The sequence below is a fragment of the Salvia splendens genome, chromosome 22 (assembly GCF_004379255.2).
Source record: "Salvia splendens isolate huo1 chromosome 22, SspV2, whole genome shotgun sequence".
NCBI lineage: Eukaryota > Viridiplantae > Streptophyta > Magnoliopsida > Lamiales > Lamiaceae > Salvia > Salvia splendens.
In genome coordinates, this window is record NC_056053.1 from 24,571,805 (window position 1) to 24,587,958 (window position 16,154).

The following is a 16,154-nucleotide window of genomic DNA, read 5'->3' on the forward strand; positions in this document are numbered from 1 at the left end:
ATTCAAATGCAACGGCTATGTTGAATGGTTGAATTTTTGAGGGAAATGAGTTTATATATAAATAGGGATTAAGGAATGGTCCCTCAACTTTATCATAATTACATACGAGGACCTCATTTTAGTGAATTACATTCATTTTAATGAATTACATACAAGCATAATTCATCCCCGATTCGCTACGGTATTTAATGAATTATTTAATTGCATTTCGCTAATAAAGACTTTTCTTAATTAATTTGGATTTTGTAATGTTATGTAGACACTTTGTTTTTATTTGACTTGTTTGATTCCAATCCAACTTAAATGTGGATAAGCTTGAAATTCTAAATTTATTTTTAAAAATATTTTGGAAAAAGTTGCTTTATCAATCTAGATTGATATCTCATTAGCATCCATACATATCTTAATTATGTAACTGCTTTATGTCACAAATCATTATTGTTTTTCACTTATATTACACAAGCTCGTGTAGCGTTTTGATTGATTGGGTCTAGAAAATTGAATTCGTGAGGTTGAAGATAGTAAAAATAATGATTATCGATATTAGGTAGTTCAAAAATACTGAATCTTAAGTGAATCATTAATCATCGGTATCTTCGAGTGTAAGGCCATCCACAACGCTGTTCCTATATCGTTCCTAAACCGTTCCTTAAACTACTATTTGCGGGCCCCACTGTACTTTTTTACTCCATTCCTTAACTAAGGAACGGAACCTGCAACCCTCCGTTCCTTAACCGTTCCTTAAATTACTATTCATTCAATTTCATTTTTTTTTATTTCCAACTCAATTCAATTAAAAAAATACATTTTAATAAAAAACAAACACACTTTATTAAAAAACACACAACATTAAAAAAAATTACAACTTAAACTTAAAAAAAATAAAAAACACACAATTAAAATTCTAAAAAAAATAAAAAACACACAATAAAAAACACACAATTAAACGTGGGAAAATAAAAAAACTACTCCGCCGGCGAATCATCCTCCGGAGGCGGTCGAGGTTTAGGGGGAGTCGGAAGGCCAAGTTGTGTTGCCATAGCAACAATTCCGTTCCACCAGGCCGTGAATTGGACGTACGAGAAGCGGGAAGTGTCCGCCATTGTGGCGGTTATGTACGCCACAATAAGTGTGTCCGAGCCTCCCCGCGAGCCCGATCCCGAGGCCGGCTGGCTTGATTCGCCTCGGCCCTTCCTCGCTCTAGCCGCCTTCGCCGCCTTTGTCCCTTGCTGCCGACGGCGCCCACAGCTGGATCCCCCGTATTCGTCGGGCGTTGTATACCCCGTACCCCCAAACACCTGCGGTTCACCCTCGCTGGCCTCACCGGTGTCACCAGACGAGTAGTTGTCGGTCGCCGTGTGCTTCGTGCGCTTTGAGGTTGAGCCCGAGCTCGAGCGGACACCGCCGGCCCACCTTTCCTCGTCCTTGACGAGCTGCCAAATATCAACAAATTTGAACTGTAGACCGGTGTCCTAGTGTAAGGCGCGCAAAGCCGCCCTCAGAATGTCGGCGCCCGAAGCTCCGCTTTGGTATTGCGCCGCTTCGGCCGAGTAGATGCCACAGAATTTTTTGACCTGTACGTCGACTCGGCAAAAGTGAGCACGGAGCGTTGTATATTTCCGCTTCCGGACCCTTTTCGGCTTAGTCTGGTGGTAGACATCACGGACCTTTTCCCAGAAGCACTTGGCGGCTTGTTGATTCCCGACGATGGGATCGTACGAGACGGTGAGCCAGACGTTGTACACCACCTTTGTTTCTTCATTGTTGTACGGATGCCGGCCCAGATCCTCCGGTTCATCCTCCTGTTCATCCCCCTCCTCCTCCTCGGCCGCCTCAGACGCAGCCCTGGAGCTTCCACCGCCTCGGCCTCCTCCCTGGGTGGGTGCAACGGGGATATCCTCCCGAATCTGGGACAATCCCTGAGAAGGCCGCGAGGCGGCGGGTCGAGCGTATGCATCCACATCGAAAGTGGGTGGTTGGTACCCACCCGGCGCCGCCGACCCCTGGGTGCCCGGCGTCGACGAACTGGAACCACCAAGTGTGTTGTACCGTTTACATGGTCTCCCAATCGCCGAACGCGTTGAGATCCCACCCATCGGAGCCGCCACCGCCGTAATTGCCGTCGCCGGACATTTTGTGAAGAGATTGAATATGAAAATTGGAGAGGAAATGAAGTTGATTTAGGAAGAATAGATGTGTAGTTGTGTGTGAAATGAGGATGAATTAGGAGTATTTATAGAATAAGAAAATAAAAATTAAAATTTTAAAAAAATATAAAAAAAGGTATAAAAAACGGTAATATTACTGTTAAATTTTTTTTATTATTAAATAGATTTTTAAAAAAAAAATAATTATTGCGTCAGCACGTGATGTCGCCCACTCGCGGGCCGGCGAGTGGGCGTCACGCACGACGCGGGGAGAGCCACGTCGCCGAAACGCGTGGCGGCACGGACCGTGCCGCGGGTCGTGCCGTCGGCACCCGGCACGGCTTGGGAACGGCTCCTCTACGACACCATGCACCGCAACGCGTTCCGCTGCGAAGTCGTTCCGGCGGAACGGCCCGCGGAACGCGTTGCGGGTGCTCTAAGTTCCTCGGCTTGGACAGAACATTTGATTCTTGTCCGTTGGTAAGTTCGTTATGCCACAATTATTCATGTACCAATAGAAGATTTAACAATTACTAGTATATTTTCTACTTCAACAACTAGAATTTCCATGTGGAAGAGCTACCCAAAACTTAATAAGCTGTTTGTCAAGAAAGTAATATTATTAGAGATTATTATTCTTTAGAATATAATTTCTAGTATTTATATTAATCAATTACATTCAATTAATTGATTAACATTATAACAGAATTAACTAAATTGATATAATAATATATTACTACTAAGATTCATAATTTTAACAATTACCTTAAATTTTCTTAATAAGGTATTCCTTGATAACACAAAATAGTCAAAATTATGAGTAATATACTGATTAATATTAGTGCTGATGATGTGGCAGTGTGAAGGCTATTTGACGGCTATTTGACGTCCGCCAGCATTGGAGATGCTCTTATGGACCAACAATGAAATCGGTCGATCCCCAAACTCCACATGAATCAACCATTAAATAAGTAGTATTGTCAATCTCATTAGATCTTTTATGATCCAGGCCAATAAAGTCTTGGCATACTTTAGTCCTTATTACCACATGTCAATATGATATTTTCTGTACATCATTGTTTAAGATTCTCATTTGGTCTCAATCTGAGAGTAGTGTCTAAACAGGATAATTAAATTAATTATTGGTGAACATGGATTAATTATTTACTGAAATTGTGGAGAATGAAGTATGGGCATATGCACAATGAAGTGAAATCTAAGAATGAGATGTGCACAGATATTGCTTGTCCAAAAACGTTACTTTATCATATCAGCTAACACTTTATTCCTCTCATTTGTTTTTCTTTGACAATCAAATTATGAGGCACAAGTTAGATCAATGAAAAGATGTAATGAACTTTTCCATTCTAATTTCTACTATATTTTAGTTGCATTGCTAACTATAGTAGGTAGCATTAATGAAAAAATTGGCCCAATGAAGTAAAGATGAGAGTTTTAATAAAATTAAATTAATTGAACGTATTGTTCTTGAGGAAATACCTCATCTTAAAAAGATAGTGTTAATAGTAATAATTAGTAAATGTAATGTGAATATAGTCTCAATTTAGAGTACATCAGTAAATGTAATGTGAATAGAGCCTCAATTAGAGCGAATAAAATCCAAAAAATTTCATTACTATTTGCAGACATTGACGATCTTATAGTGTGGCAAATTGGATCTGGCCCTTCGAGTATGCGGTTCACTGTCAATTTCGTCCATCATCCATGGTCAGCGAGGGTCGCCACACTACCCTCCGACCATGATGACCTTCGTCTATCCGTCGCACAAGTTTCGTTTCCCGAATCTACCACTATTTGCCTAGAGAGGTGCAACTAAACTTCAAATATTTATTGATTGATGCAATCTATGAATAGAGTAAGATTTGATCAAAGAATAGGGAATATTTGGATGATGTACAAAAGATAAAGTCTAACAATGTCTATAATTTAAAAACCAGCGGATGTGCTTAATGAGTTGACACTGCACCCTAATGTTGCCCCACTATCTTTTACTCCCTACTAACCAATATGAGTGATTTTCATTAGAGCCTGCCGTGGGGACAGAAATCGATGGTTTCAATTTCTCCAAAGGTGGAACCGAAACCGGCTCGAAAAAGTTTGATGTGTAAGTTTTTGCTAGCCGATTATAAGGAAAATTAGGTTCTCCTGGCGGTCTAGGACTAAGAGTGGCTCAAAGCCACAACTAACTGATTGAAGGTGAAACATCTTATTAACTAAGTTGTGTTTCATTCTGCATGGCTTCCTTCACTTCATTCTAGTGAAAACTACTCTAATTAGTTGTACTAGACTCCCATTACATTTCTCTCTCGAATTCTAGATATTGATTGATTCAATCTTTACTCCCTTTGTCCATGTTAGCACTCCCATTTACTTTCGACATGGGTTTGAATGAATATGTTAGGTGTGTTATGAATGCAATAAACGACTGAAATGCAAGTCACAGTTTTATACTCCCTCTGTCCGAGTAGTGTTGGAGCATTTTTTTTTGCACGAAGTAAAAATTTAATAAGTTCAGTGGAATGAGAATAAAGTAGGAAAATGGTAAGAAATTTAGAGTATTGTATTTTGCCGAAAAATGAAATGACCCAACTTTAGATACGGACAAGACTGAAAGGAAGTGACACAGCACTAATGTGAATGAGGGAGTAGTATTTTGTAATGGAATTTGAGTAAAAAATGTCAAAATAAGATTATAACAAAGACTCCATATCTCAATTGCTGCAAACCCCTGAAACGCATTTAATTCCTCCAAATTCTACTATAGCTTAACAAAATATGCTCAATGTTATAACTTAACAAACATGATACAGAATAAAGCATAGTCCCAAAAGAAAGAAATAATTAGTTTAATTAATAAGTTAACCTGAAATATTGCTGCTACTGACTGATTTCATGTTGTCGAAGCCCGATTATCTTCATCCCACTTGCCCTTCGGTATCTCCCCAGAATCTACGATGATAACCTTCTTTCTAGGCTTCCCACTATATGTTCCCGCACCTCCCTCGATGGCATATACAGCATCCATGCCGTCAATGACTTTGCCAAAAACAACATGCTCGTTATCCAACCTGCACAATTTTCAAAATACATGGTGAATTTTGATGCTAATATACACCTACAAGACCTCATAACTAAGAGAGAGAGAGAGAGAGGCCATGCTGCAGGTATAATTCTACACTAACTGATTTATAGTTGAGAAATCAGCTCCTTAGCCCGGCCAAAAAAAAAATAACAGAAAATTTTGTTTTGAATATAAGAGCATTCGAATTCCAAAAACTGATTTCTCAACCATAAATTAGTTCAAGTGGTAATATGAATCAGATCCTTAGCTTGATCTAGTCGATTTCTTTTCTTTTTTTTAATAAAAAATGGATTAGATGTCCCCAACTCCATTCATAGTTGCAAAAACTGGAATACAAGACAAAATATTACCAGTATGTCTTGACCGTTGTAATGAAAAACTGTGAACCATTGGAATCAGGCCCAGAATTCACCATGGACACCACGCCTGCAGATATCATGTTAAGATTTCTGGTATCTGTGTGCATATTCTTGTTGGCGAGGTTTATGCAGAACCCCACGACTAACCAAAAGAGAAGGTCAACTGAAAAGTCAGAACACTACAAGATAGCAAACCTGGATGCGAGTGCTTCAGCTTGAAATTCTCATCACGGAAGGTACCACCGTATATAGATTGGTTTCCTTTCCCGTCTCCAGAAACAATGTCTCCACCTTGAATCATGAATCCGGGTATAATACGATGAAATGGAGTTCCCTTGTAGTGTAGAACTTTCCCATTGGGAGCTTTCCCCATCTCCCCTGGTTCCAGAAAAAGTAGGATAGTGAATAAGGCAGAACATGACGCACAGTCGCACACACCACGTAAAACTTAAATAATGTTTTAATAATGTTTTAAGTATTGAAGATACCTGTACATAAAGCCCTGAAATTCTCTGCAATGAAAAAATTGATGCAATTATATATTAATGTTACCCAAAAAACTATAAGGAAGTTATTATAGCATAAAAGCAAAGTATCAATTCCGTAAAGAAGTTCAAGTAGAAGACAGATGCATTACCCACAGTCTTTGGCACAACTTGACCATATAATCCAATAGTTATCCGCCCTGTAGGTATTCAAGGGAAAAAAGATCAAGTCAGGATGGAAGGCATAAAGAAGTGTTTGCGAAACAATAAAACATGCAGAATAAAGTTTCTTCCTTTTCGTCAAAATTGTGCAGGATGCAATGCTAACTCTCATGTATGAACATTTTAGTATTCAAAAGGGGGCTGCCGCAGAAAATGGGTCTTAACCACAATTGTTTTTTACACTTGCACAAGCATAAATCGCATAAGTAGTCCTTCTAAAACCCTCTAAAACTAACAGCATATTAGACACATCATGGTACAACCCAACATGGGAAAATGGTACAGCAAATTCAAGAGGAGCATTAAAAGGATGGTTTGCACTTTGTACACAAAAATACCAAATCGTACGAGGGACCATACCTACACGTTGCTTGTCTACGTCAACATCCAAAAATACTCTATGAGTGATTTCATATACCTCCTCTGGTCCTGCAACCTCCTGGAGATATAAAGAAGAATCATGAAATTAATATCAACAACTCTTGACCTTCTACTTGATTTCAAACCTCTAGGTGACAGGTAACGATAGTAAGACGATAAACAAAAACTGATACTCTACCAATCGTGTTGACTGTTGCGAATGTTGAGATGACTATTTACGTGCTCTAGAACATTCTACCAATTAATGAAACAAGCAAGTTCACACCAGAGCATCAAAAAAACAGAAACATGTGAAACATGATAGTGCACAGTAGCCAAAGTTTCATACAAAATCCATTTTTTCCCAGGACATCATTCATACAGACCTGGAAAACAAAGTCAATATTGCTTGAACAATGATCAATGATGCAAAGAAACCTTGAAATACATTAACAGGATACACGTTCTCGGTGCACATGTTTATAGTCTGGTTAAGTTACACAAGAATTTATTGATTGTAACACTACCTTGCTACTACAAATGGTTCCTGATGCTTCAGATTTCGTGCTTCTCGGTACAAATCTCACATTTCAAAATTTTAACAGGAGCTTTCGGCTGCTGGCGTCTCGTTAAGTTTTCGAGAATCTTAGCATATAATTGACTAATTGAGTCCTGGCTACGGAAAGCAAACAATCAAATTTCCAGTCCTACTGCCTACTTTCATATAGTTCCAACTACCAGCATTATGAATCTATGATTCCTTTTCTTCCAATCCGCATAATAAATCGCCCAATCTATTGAAACGTTTGTGGAGAAATCATCGTGTCCAACAACTATAATAAATTATCTAGTCGCATTTATTTAAATTCATCTCAAAAAATACACAAAGCAACAATTTCTTCAACAAAAAACACATCAATCCACCAATTGCAGATAAAAGCCAACATCTTTAAGCAAATAGATCGAAAAAGGCAGATAATTTCTGATCTAGCTCGATCATAAAGCAATAAGTTCTAAACAAAACAACAAGTACAGATACATTCATACCTGTGGCGAAAATGAAAGGAAGAGAAAGATGAGAACCAAAGCCACAGCGAAAAGCAGCAAAATTTTAGGCTGAATCAACACTGAGATATCCCGCCTCATCTCTCAACGCTTCCTCCTTCCATTAATCACTCAAATCATCCGTATTTTCAACTACAAGTACTGCAGATTTCACTAGTTTAACACAAACCGATGAATTTCAGCTGTCAGAGTGTGATGTAATCGACAGATCAATTGATAAAAAAAATCGAAACAAGATTTCTAAGCGAGGTGAAATTGGAAGATTGGATCGGTTTTAAATGGGCCGACACCAAATATTCAACGTGTATCAGGCCCATATTTGAAAAGAATCCAAAATTAATTTAGAGTGGGCCCATTTATATTTCAGTTTAACCGTACATGGCATTATCTTATCACAATTTTTTTTCTTTTTTCCAAATCATTTAAATCTTATCACCGGTTCTGATAAGCAGCCGATTTCTACTTGAGCCATCATAGTACTGATTGTCGTAATCAAATATCTTCGAAATATACTACTCCCTAAGTATGCGATTACGAGTTTCATTTTACCATTTCGATGCATCTGCGAGTAAGAGTTTCAATTTAAAGTACGTGTCAAATTTAAGTGGGCCTCCTGATCGGGGACAAAGGAAATACTCCATAATTTAAGTAGCGTGTCTATTTCTTGTAACAGAATGGTACTCTATCATTTTACTTAATTTTGTTATTTCTTATTACGTTAGAGCTAATTTTATTTTAGAATATAGTACTACAAATGTCAAAATCAGTTTCAAAAATATTTGTAGCAGTAATTGTTGAAATATAACTATCGTATTAGTCGTGGGTCCTATCAAATAATAATTGATGTTAAGAAATAAAAGTATAGTACTAGTAGATAAAACTAGTGTCTTACCTCCCTCGCAAATCCACAATCATGTGATATCTTGTCCGAAATAGTTATTTTATTTCTTCGACAATTGTCTAATGACAAATCCACATCGAGTCGAGGCTCGACCAATCTCACTGTCCGTTATAGAATCGACAAAACCTTATTAAATAACCGACAAAACCTTATTAAATACAAATCGGTTCAGTTTAAATCTAAAACATTTGATCTCAAGGATGTATACATGCTCCATTATTTCATCCCAAAGTGACTTACATACTCTTACATTCTCTCAACATTGATCTCAATAATACATATTTCATTAACTTCACAACTCATTCTAAACTGACTCACACCCACGTAGTTCACTCTTGCGTATACAGTAGGTGATTTGAACCATAGCCTACTGATTAAAGGGAAAACATTTTATCAGTGTATCCGATTTGAACCACACATGTATGTTTTATTTGTTGTTCTTTTATAAAATTTGAGAAAAAAATTATTCAGTAGAATTCGATGTTAAGAAAAATAAATAAAATCTATTTAATTAAAGAGAATTACCTGAATCGTAACTAAATGATCACATCATCATCATTGCCATATACTCTATATATGCCAACATATATACTAACACACATTAAATTATAAAATTGCGTAAAATATAGTAATTGTAACTTCTATTACAAAAATTATCTTATTTGCATAGTATCACAACTTCAATTGCGTGCAAATTATGTATTATCACGCTTGCATGTCTCCACGTATGATATAATTATGTTCTATCTCATAAGCCTTCAAATGAAGCAAAATATTACTAGGTGATGAATATCAATTACTTATTCGTGGGGTTTTGATCAAATTTCATAATTTAAATGGCTATTATCCCTAAAATTAAATGTGAACCGCAAAAAATTCCAAAAATCACAAAATGCATAAACACTACTTTAATTCATATATACTTTTGCGTTGTAGACACGAGAACTATATTCAATTATTGGATCACCAAAAATTTATAGTAGAATCTCTTTGTGGATAATCCAATTTTTTCTAGGTTCAAATCTCATAGGCATTAAAATTTTCATAAAATTTAATGCAATTAAATTAATTATGAATGTAATAATTTCACATTTGTTGTGTTAATTCAAATTACTATACGGTTCGATAGTAACAAAAAAAATTCCTTTTATATGTAATAATCGTTCATCTATTTATAACAAAAGATTGTTTTATATATTGAGGAATGATATGCTACATCTTTTATGTGAGCGTCACTCTCGTTTGACACACGTTTAGCGTTGTTAGTTTCGATTTATCTATTTATTTTGATTTCAATACATTTAAAAATGTTATTGCAATTTTAATTTCATAAAATTCATAAAAATCAAAGCTCAATTTGCTCATTTTATCTATAATTTCAAATAAATGAATAAAATAATAAATCAAGCTTTGATTTTATGAATTTTGTGAAATTAAAAATTGCAATAACATTTTTTAATGTATTAGAATCAAACTAAATAGATAAATCGAAACGAACAACGCTAAACGTGTGTGAAACGAGAGTGGTGCTCACATAAGGAGCCCACATAAGATATGTAGCATATCATTCCTCTTTGTATACTAATGCATTATTATTATCTACACCTACACTACGTACACCCATAATAATGTACTCCTATTCATAAATTATACTCCTTACGTCTCATATTACTCGCATTTTTTTTATTTTAGGTCGTTAATTTGAAATATATATTTTTTAATTAAATTAGTATTTTAAGTGTAATGAAAGATCACTCAATAATAGATTACTTAATTAACTCCAATATATTAATTAAATACATAATTCTTATACTTCAAATATATATAGTGTGAATAGTTTGGGACGAGCCAAAATAGAAAAGTGCAAGAAACATGAGACTACTATATACTCGATCAACTGCTAAAGGAATTTTATTTAATGTTTTTTGTATTTTTCTGCTGAAGTGGTCCTCCATTTTTATTTGCAAGATGCATTTTGACAATAAATAAAAGTGAGAGCGATTGAAGAAAATTCAGTTCCATTTTATTGTGTTATATTTCAAAATTTGTAGATATTTTTATACACTTTACGTCTTTACGACCTTAAACTCTTTCGTTTGTTTGGTTCAGATTTCATACGACTCAAAAGTAATACAAATAATTCGTATCAAGCAATAAGAGTGATTAGTACATTAAATATATATGTATCGAAGAAGACAAAAAAAATTCTTTACTTAATAAAATTGATTTATTGATTCAAAATATTTGTGGTATTTTTTTGCTTGTTGAATTAAAACATCAATACTAAACAAAATCAAAGCATTTTTCCGCGAATGTTATTTATTTATTTATTTGTTTCCACTTCAAAATGTGTAGACAATTTTTAGGAAATAGTATAAAGCTATATAACATCTAGGAAAATTGTAAAATAATGCAGCAGGTAGCAAGCTTCGAAATATAAGTACCATTGTAGAACTAAAACAAAAAGTTACAAATATACATCTAGAAGTAAATTATTTCACCATTCCCCCCCATAATATATAGTATTAATTAATTAGAGCCACATTATAATAAATAATAAAAATCTCACCGTGTTCGAATATCGAAAAATCAAATACTTACGCTGAAAAATTAAAATGTTGTTCAGATTATCGTTTTATTTTATCATAATAATCGAATTACTTGTGTTTTCGATTTTTAATCTTCCTTTTCTTTTTTCTCCCTTTTTATCTCTGAATTGACTAAGAGTAGTTTTGGTAACTGCTCTTAATTATGAAAAGATCCTTATTATTACAATTGATTGATACATAATTTTGGTAATATTTTCAAAATCCAATAATATACACAATCCTCCATTTTTATAATTATGGATTCACTAAATAGATGTTTATAATTATGTAAATTTCAATTTATTATTATCAACGTTTAATTAATTTTATTTATTATTCTCATAAATAATTTAATTTTTGATCATAAACTAATATATATTATTAATTTAATATTGTTGAAATAAATATAAAAGTATGTAAATAAATAAATAATTTATATATAAATAAACTTCAATGAGCGTCCTGACCCACCACGTACGGGATTAGTACAACTCAAATTTATAAATAAAAAATTGAAAAGGTTGAAAACTGAAAAATCACTTTAAATAGAGGCTTATCTCACAGACTCGCACCACTTTCAAATTCAAGATCTCTTTTTCTCTTCATTTCCCAAAAAAATATTTCACGCATTTCGCCATGGGTGTAAAGCTCTCGCCGGCGTCCCCCACCGGAAAATGGCTCGGCTTCGTCACCGCCGTGTGGGTGCAAGCCATTTCCGGCAACAATTACACCTTCTCCAACTACTCCGACGCCCTCAAAACACTCATGGGACTCACTCAGCTCCAGCTCAACAGCCTCTCCGTCGCCAAAGACGCCGGCAAAGCCTTCGGCATCTTCGCCGGCCTCGCCTCCGACCGTCTCCCCACCGCCGTCATCCTCCTCATCGGCTCCGTCGAAGGCTTCGTCGGCTATGGCGTTCAATGGCTCGTCGTCAGCGGCCGAATCCAGCCTCTGCCTTATTGGGCGGTAATTCCTCACACGTATTAAACCCTAATTTCGATGATTCGACCGAAATCCCCAATTTTTGACCGCGAATGGATTCCGCTGCAGATGTGTATCTTCCTCTGTATGGGCGGAAACAGCACGACGTGGATGAACACCGCGGTTTTGGTGACATGCATTCGCAATTTCCGGAAGAATCGCGGCCCTGTTTCGGGGATCTTAAAAGGCTACGTCGGTCTGAGCACCGCTATCTTCACCGACGTCTGCTCCGCTCTCTTCGCCGACGATCCGGCGAAGTTTCTGATTATGCTCACCGTCATTCCCCTCGTCGTCTGCATCTCCGCCATGTTATTCCTCCGCGAGATCCCGCCGTCGAAGACGGCAACCGAGGAAGGGGAGGAGACGAAATTCTTCGGCGTAATCAACGTAATCGCCGTCGTAATCGCGGTCTACCTCCTCGCATTCGACGTCTCCGGCCCTCACGGCCGCCTCTTCTCGCAATTCTTCGCCGCGATTCTCCTGATTCTCCTCGCGTCGCCTCTCCTCATCCCGATTTACCTCATCATGAGGGATTTCGTCTCTTCTCATCGCGAATCCGCCGACGTGGAGCGGATCGCGACGGAGCCGCTGCTTGTGGAGGCGCCGGAGGTGGAAGCTGTTGCGGGGGCGGAGAAGAGGCGGCCGGTGGTGGGGGAAGAGCACACGATTAGCGAGGCGATGAGAACCGCGGATTTCTGGATCTTATTCGGGTCGTTTTTGTGTGGGGTGGGACCGGGTCTCTCGGTTGTAAATAATCTCGGGCAAATGGGTCTGGCTCTCGGGTATACGGATGTATCCATATTCGTTTCGCTCACAAGCATATGGGGATTTTTCGGTCGGATCCTATCCGGGTCGGTTTCCGAATACTTCATCAAGTAAGTTTTAATTCTGTTATATTACGTCAGCATTCCGTACTTAGCAAGTTTCATTTTGGAGTAATATTTTTCCCTCTCATATTTATTTTAACGCGTGAATATATTAAAATAATATATACTAGTATACACTATGAATAAGTATGGACTAGATTTAGGAACGTGACATTGATATTTTTGATACGATCTACTCCATATTGGACCATATGTATGCCCAATATCTATTATTCACCGGGATGACAATTGAAACATAAAAATAAATATAATAATATATCATATCGGTGTAATCCACTATATAAGTCTTATGGGCCTCTCCTCTTATCATCAATTGATTTTAAGATGGACCCCATGGATTTCTATCATGGTATCAAAGCGGGTCGCCGACTGTGAGTCATATTTAACTGACCCAGCAATATATCTGGGCTGAAAATTTGGGCCAGTGGTCCAACCGATCGAAAAAAAATTAGACCGATTGTCCAATCGATCATAAAAAAGACCAACCCCTCCAAGATTCACCTTTCAAGAGCTTAATCCACTATATAAGTCTCACACCTTGAAGGGTTTGAGGGAGGGTGTTGACAATTGAAACATAAAAATGAATATAATAATATCTCACATCGGTGTACACAAAGAGCTTTATATAAGTCTCACACCTTGAAGGGTTTGAGGGAGGGTGTTGACAATTGAAACATAAAAATGATTGAAACATAAAAATGAATATAATAATATCCCACATCGGTGTACACAAAGAGCTTGATACACTATATAAGTCTCATGAGCCTCTCCTCTTATCACTAATTGGTTTTAAGATGAGGTGCTTAATCCACTATATAAGTCTCATGGGTCTCTCATCTTATCACCAATTGGTTTTAAGATGGACCTCATGGATATAATAATATCCACATTGGTATACACAAATAGCTTAATCCACTATATAAGTCTCATGTGCCTCTCCTCTTATCGTCAATTGATGGATTTCTATCACACCAATTATCTTAAATAAATGAAAAGGTTGAATCTACTTTATACGAGACATATACAATAGTTGTTTTACCTTTTATGGAATAGGCGTTGCCGTGGCTTTTTCCTCCATCTTCTGTCTTTTCAACGCGTGAAGGAATAAATTCTATGCTTCATTAAGTTTATTTTCTATTTTTTTTGGGTGAGCTCTTGCTTATTTATTAGATTTGCAAAAAAAGAAGAGAGACTGAGTTCTACTACTAATATTTATGGTAAGCGCATACAAATATGTTAGTGGCGGAATTTTTGTATGTGGCGTATTCATTGGGTAGAAATGGTTTACTGAAAGAACATGGATAGGGAGGGTTCTTTTACTTTTTTTTTTTTTTTTTTTTTTTTTTTTTAAATTAACTTCATATATTTATATCATATATATGAAGGAGGAAATTACAAATCAACTCCTATAACAAGGAGGAAAGACAAATTACGCCACCCAGGGTTCGAACTCGAGACCTCCGGGATGGACGCGGTATCCAGCACCCTTTACCGCTAGGCCAAGGGGCTTGGATAGGGTTCTTTTACTTTAACGAGGGCAAGTTGGGAGAAAGTTTAAAAAATATGCAATCTATCACATTAAATAGAAACATATCATAAATAAATAAAAACTACTCCCTCCGTCCATGAATAAATGTCTCATATTTGACCTGCTCGGGTTTTAAGAAATTGTTTAACTTGTAAAAAAAAGTGAATAGAAAAAGTTAGTTGTGAGTCCTACTAGTTTTGTATAATAAAATGTGAGTGGAATGAGGGGTAATTTTGATGGACGAGTACTATTTTCGTCGAGCGCTGTAGCCTGTAGACACATATATTGTGTATTTATGTCCTTTCAAAAATGCAAGTAATACGATCCACCTTGATCTTCCTTTTGTTTTCAAAAAAGCCCCCTCTCCCCTTGATTTTTAAGTTTGTTCATACATTATAGTCTAATGAATAAAAACTGATGAAAATATTACAACTGCAGGATGGCTGGAACACCCAGGCCAGTTTGGAATGCGGCTTCACAGATTCTAATGGCAGTTGGCTACGTTGTGCTGGCCATTGCCATGCCGGGGTCGCTTTACGTGGGCTCCATTGTGGTCGGGATCTGCTACGGCGTGCGCCTTGCTGTCACGGTCCCGACCGCGTCGGAGCTCTTTGGCCTCAAGTACTTCGGCCTCGTCTACAACATCCTCATCCTCAACCTCCCGCTGGGTTCGTTCCTCTTCTCCGGCCTGCTCGCGGGTCTTCTCTACGACGCCCAGGCGACGAGCACGGCCGGGGGCGGCAACACGTGCATAGGCGCTCACTGCTACCGGCTCGTGTTTGTGGTTATGGCGGTCGCGTGTGTCATTGGGTTCGGCCTTGATGTGCTGCTGTCTATGAGAACTAAATCAGTGTATGCCAAGATTTATGCTAGCAGGAAAAATAAGAAAGCTTCGTCTATTATTGTTCAATAACTCTACAGCGATAGAGAGAGATGGCTGATTGGGAAGTTTAGTCTCAATTGTAAATTTGTGTTAGTTTTTGGTATTGGTACTGAAATGTGATATATTACTAAAATTTTGGTATTGGTATATACATATTACAACAATTTACATGTTGCGGCAAGTAAAAAAGAAAAAATAATATGGTATTTCAATTTTGTACATATAGTGTTTTATGTACTCCTACCTGAGTTAGTGGGTATTTTTGTCCATCCACAATTTCACCTTTTCAAACTTGTTACTTTCAAACTTAATATGATATTATTTCAAACGGCTTGCATTGCGTGCAATATTTTTTTTAGTACTGAAATTGTTATGCATTGCATATAGTCATGTACTATATCTGATATTATTTCAAAACCATCTGCACTTCGTTTGTGCTATATTATTTTGTAGCACTGAATCTGATATGCATTAGATATATACTACTATATACTATGATAACATTTCAAAATGCCTAAAACACTATTTAATCATACAGCGATGATTCAGATGAGAACTGTACACTTTTTTAACCCTGCTGGCCCCATCCCGGGCCACAACTATTAAATTGCACTATTCACAACTTCACCTATTTTACTCGTAAAA

At 37.0% G+C, this 16,154-nt stretch overlaps 2 protein-coding genes across 2 annotated transcripts; one reads left to right on the plus strand and one right to left on the minus strand.

Annotated features, from left to right (window-relative positions):
• Positions 1 to 4,832: 4,832 nt before the first annotated feature.
• LOC121787936 (peptidyl-prolyl cis-trans isomerase CYP21-1-like) lies at positions 4,833 to 8,009 on the minus strand. Its single transcript, XM_042186780.1, has 7 exons — positions 7,724 to 8,009; positions 6,677 to 6,755; positions 6,247 to 6,294; positions 6,098 to 6,121; positions 5,805 to 5,987; positions 5,601 to 5,676; positions 4,833 to 5,236 (listed from the first exon to the last, which is right to left on the minus strand). Exons 1-7 carry the CDS (start codon positions 7,820 to 7,822, stop codon positions 5,059 to 5,061), a joined length of 687 nt encoding a protein of 228 aa, XP_042042714.1. The 5' UTR covers positions 7,823 to 8,009; the 3' UTR covers positions 4,833 to 5,058.
• Positions 8,010 to 11,729: 3,720 nt separating this feature from the next.
• Positions 11,730 to 15,679, plus strand: LOC121786526 (protein NUCLEAR FUSION DEFECTIVE 4-like). The gene is made up of 3 exons (XM_042185162.1): positions 11,730 to 12,196; positions 12,281 to 13,086; positions 15,065 to 15,679. The coding sequence occupies exons 1-3, from the start codon at positions 11,867 to 11,869 to the stop codon at positions 15,537 to 15,539; spliced, it is 1,611 nt and encodes a 536-aa protein (XP_042041096.1). The 5' UTR covers positions 11,730 to 11,866; the 3' UTR covers positions 15,540 to 15,679.
• Positions 15,680 to 16,154: the final 475 nt, after the last annotated feature.

Excerpts from the sequence above, each read along its gene's own strand:
- LOC121787936 (XM_042186780.1), bottom strand. The coding sequence starts at position 7,822 with ATGAGGCGGGATATCTCAGTGTTGATTCAGCCTAAAATTTTGCTGCTT. Across the intron at positions 6,295-6,676 it reads CGTAGACAAGCAACGTGTAG|GGCGGATAACTATTGGATTA; the intron begins GTATGGTCCCTC and ends GAATACCTACAG. Across the intron at positions 5,237-5,600 it reads ACAACGGTCAAGACATACTG|GTTGGATAACGAGCATGTTG; the intron begins GTAATATTTTGT and ends AAAATTGTGCAG.
- LOC121786526 (XM_042185162.1), top strand. The coding sequence starts at position 11,867 with ATGGGTGTAAAGCTCTCGCCGGCGTCCCCCACCGGAAAATGGCTCGGC. Across the intron at positions 12,197-12,280 it reads AGCCTCTGCCTTATTGGGCG|ATGTGTATCTTCCTCTGTAT; the intron begins GTAATTCCTCAC and ends ATTCCGCTGCAG. Across the intron at positions 13,087-15,064 it reads GTTTCCGAATACTTCATCAA|GATGGCTGGAACACCCAGGC; the intron begins GTAAGTTTTAAT and ends TTACAACTGCAG.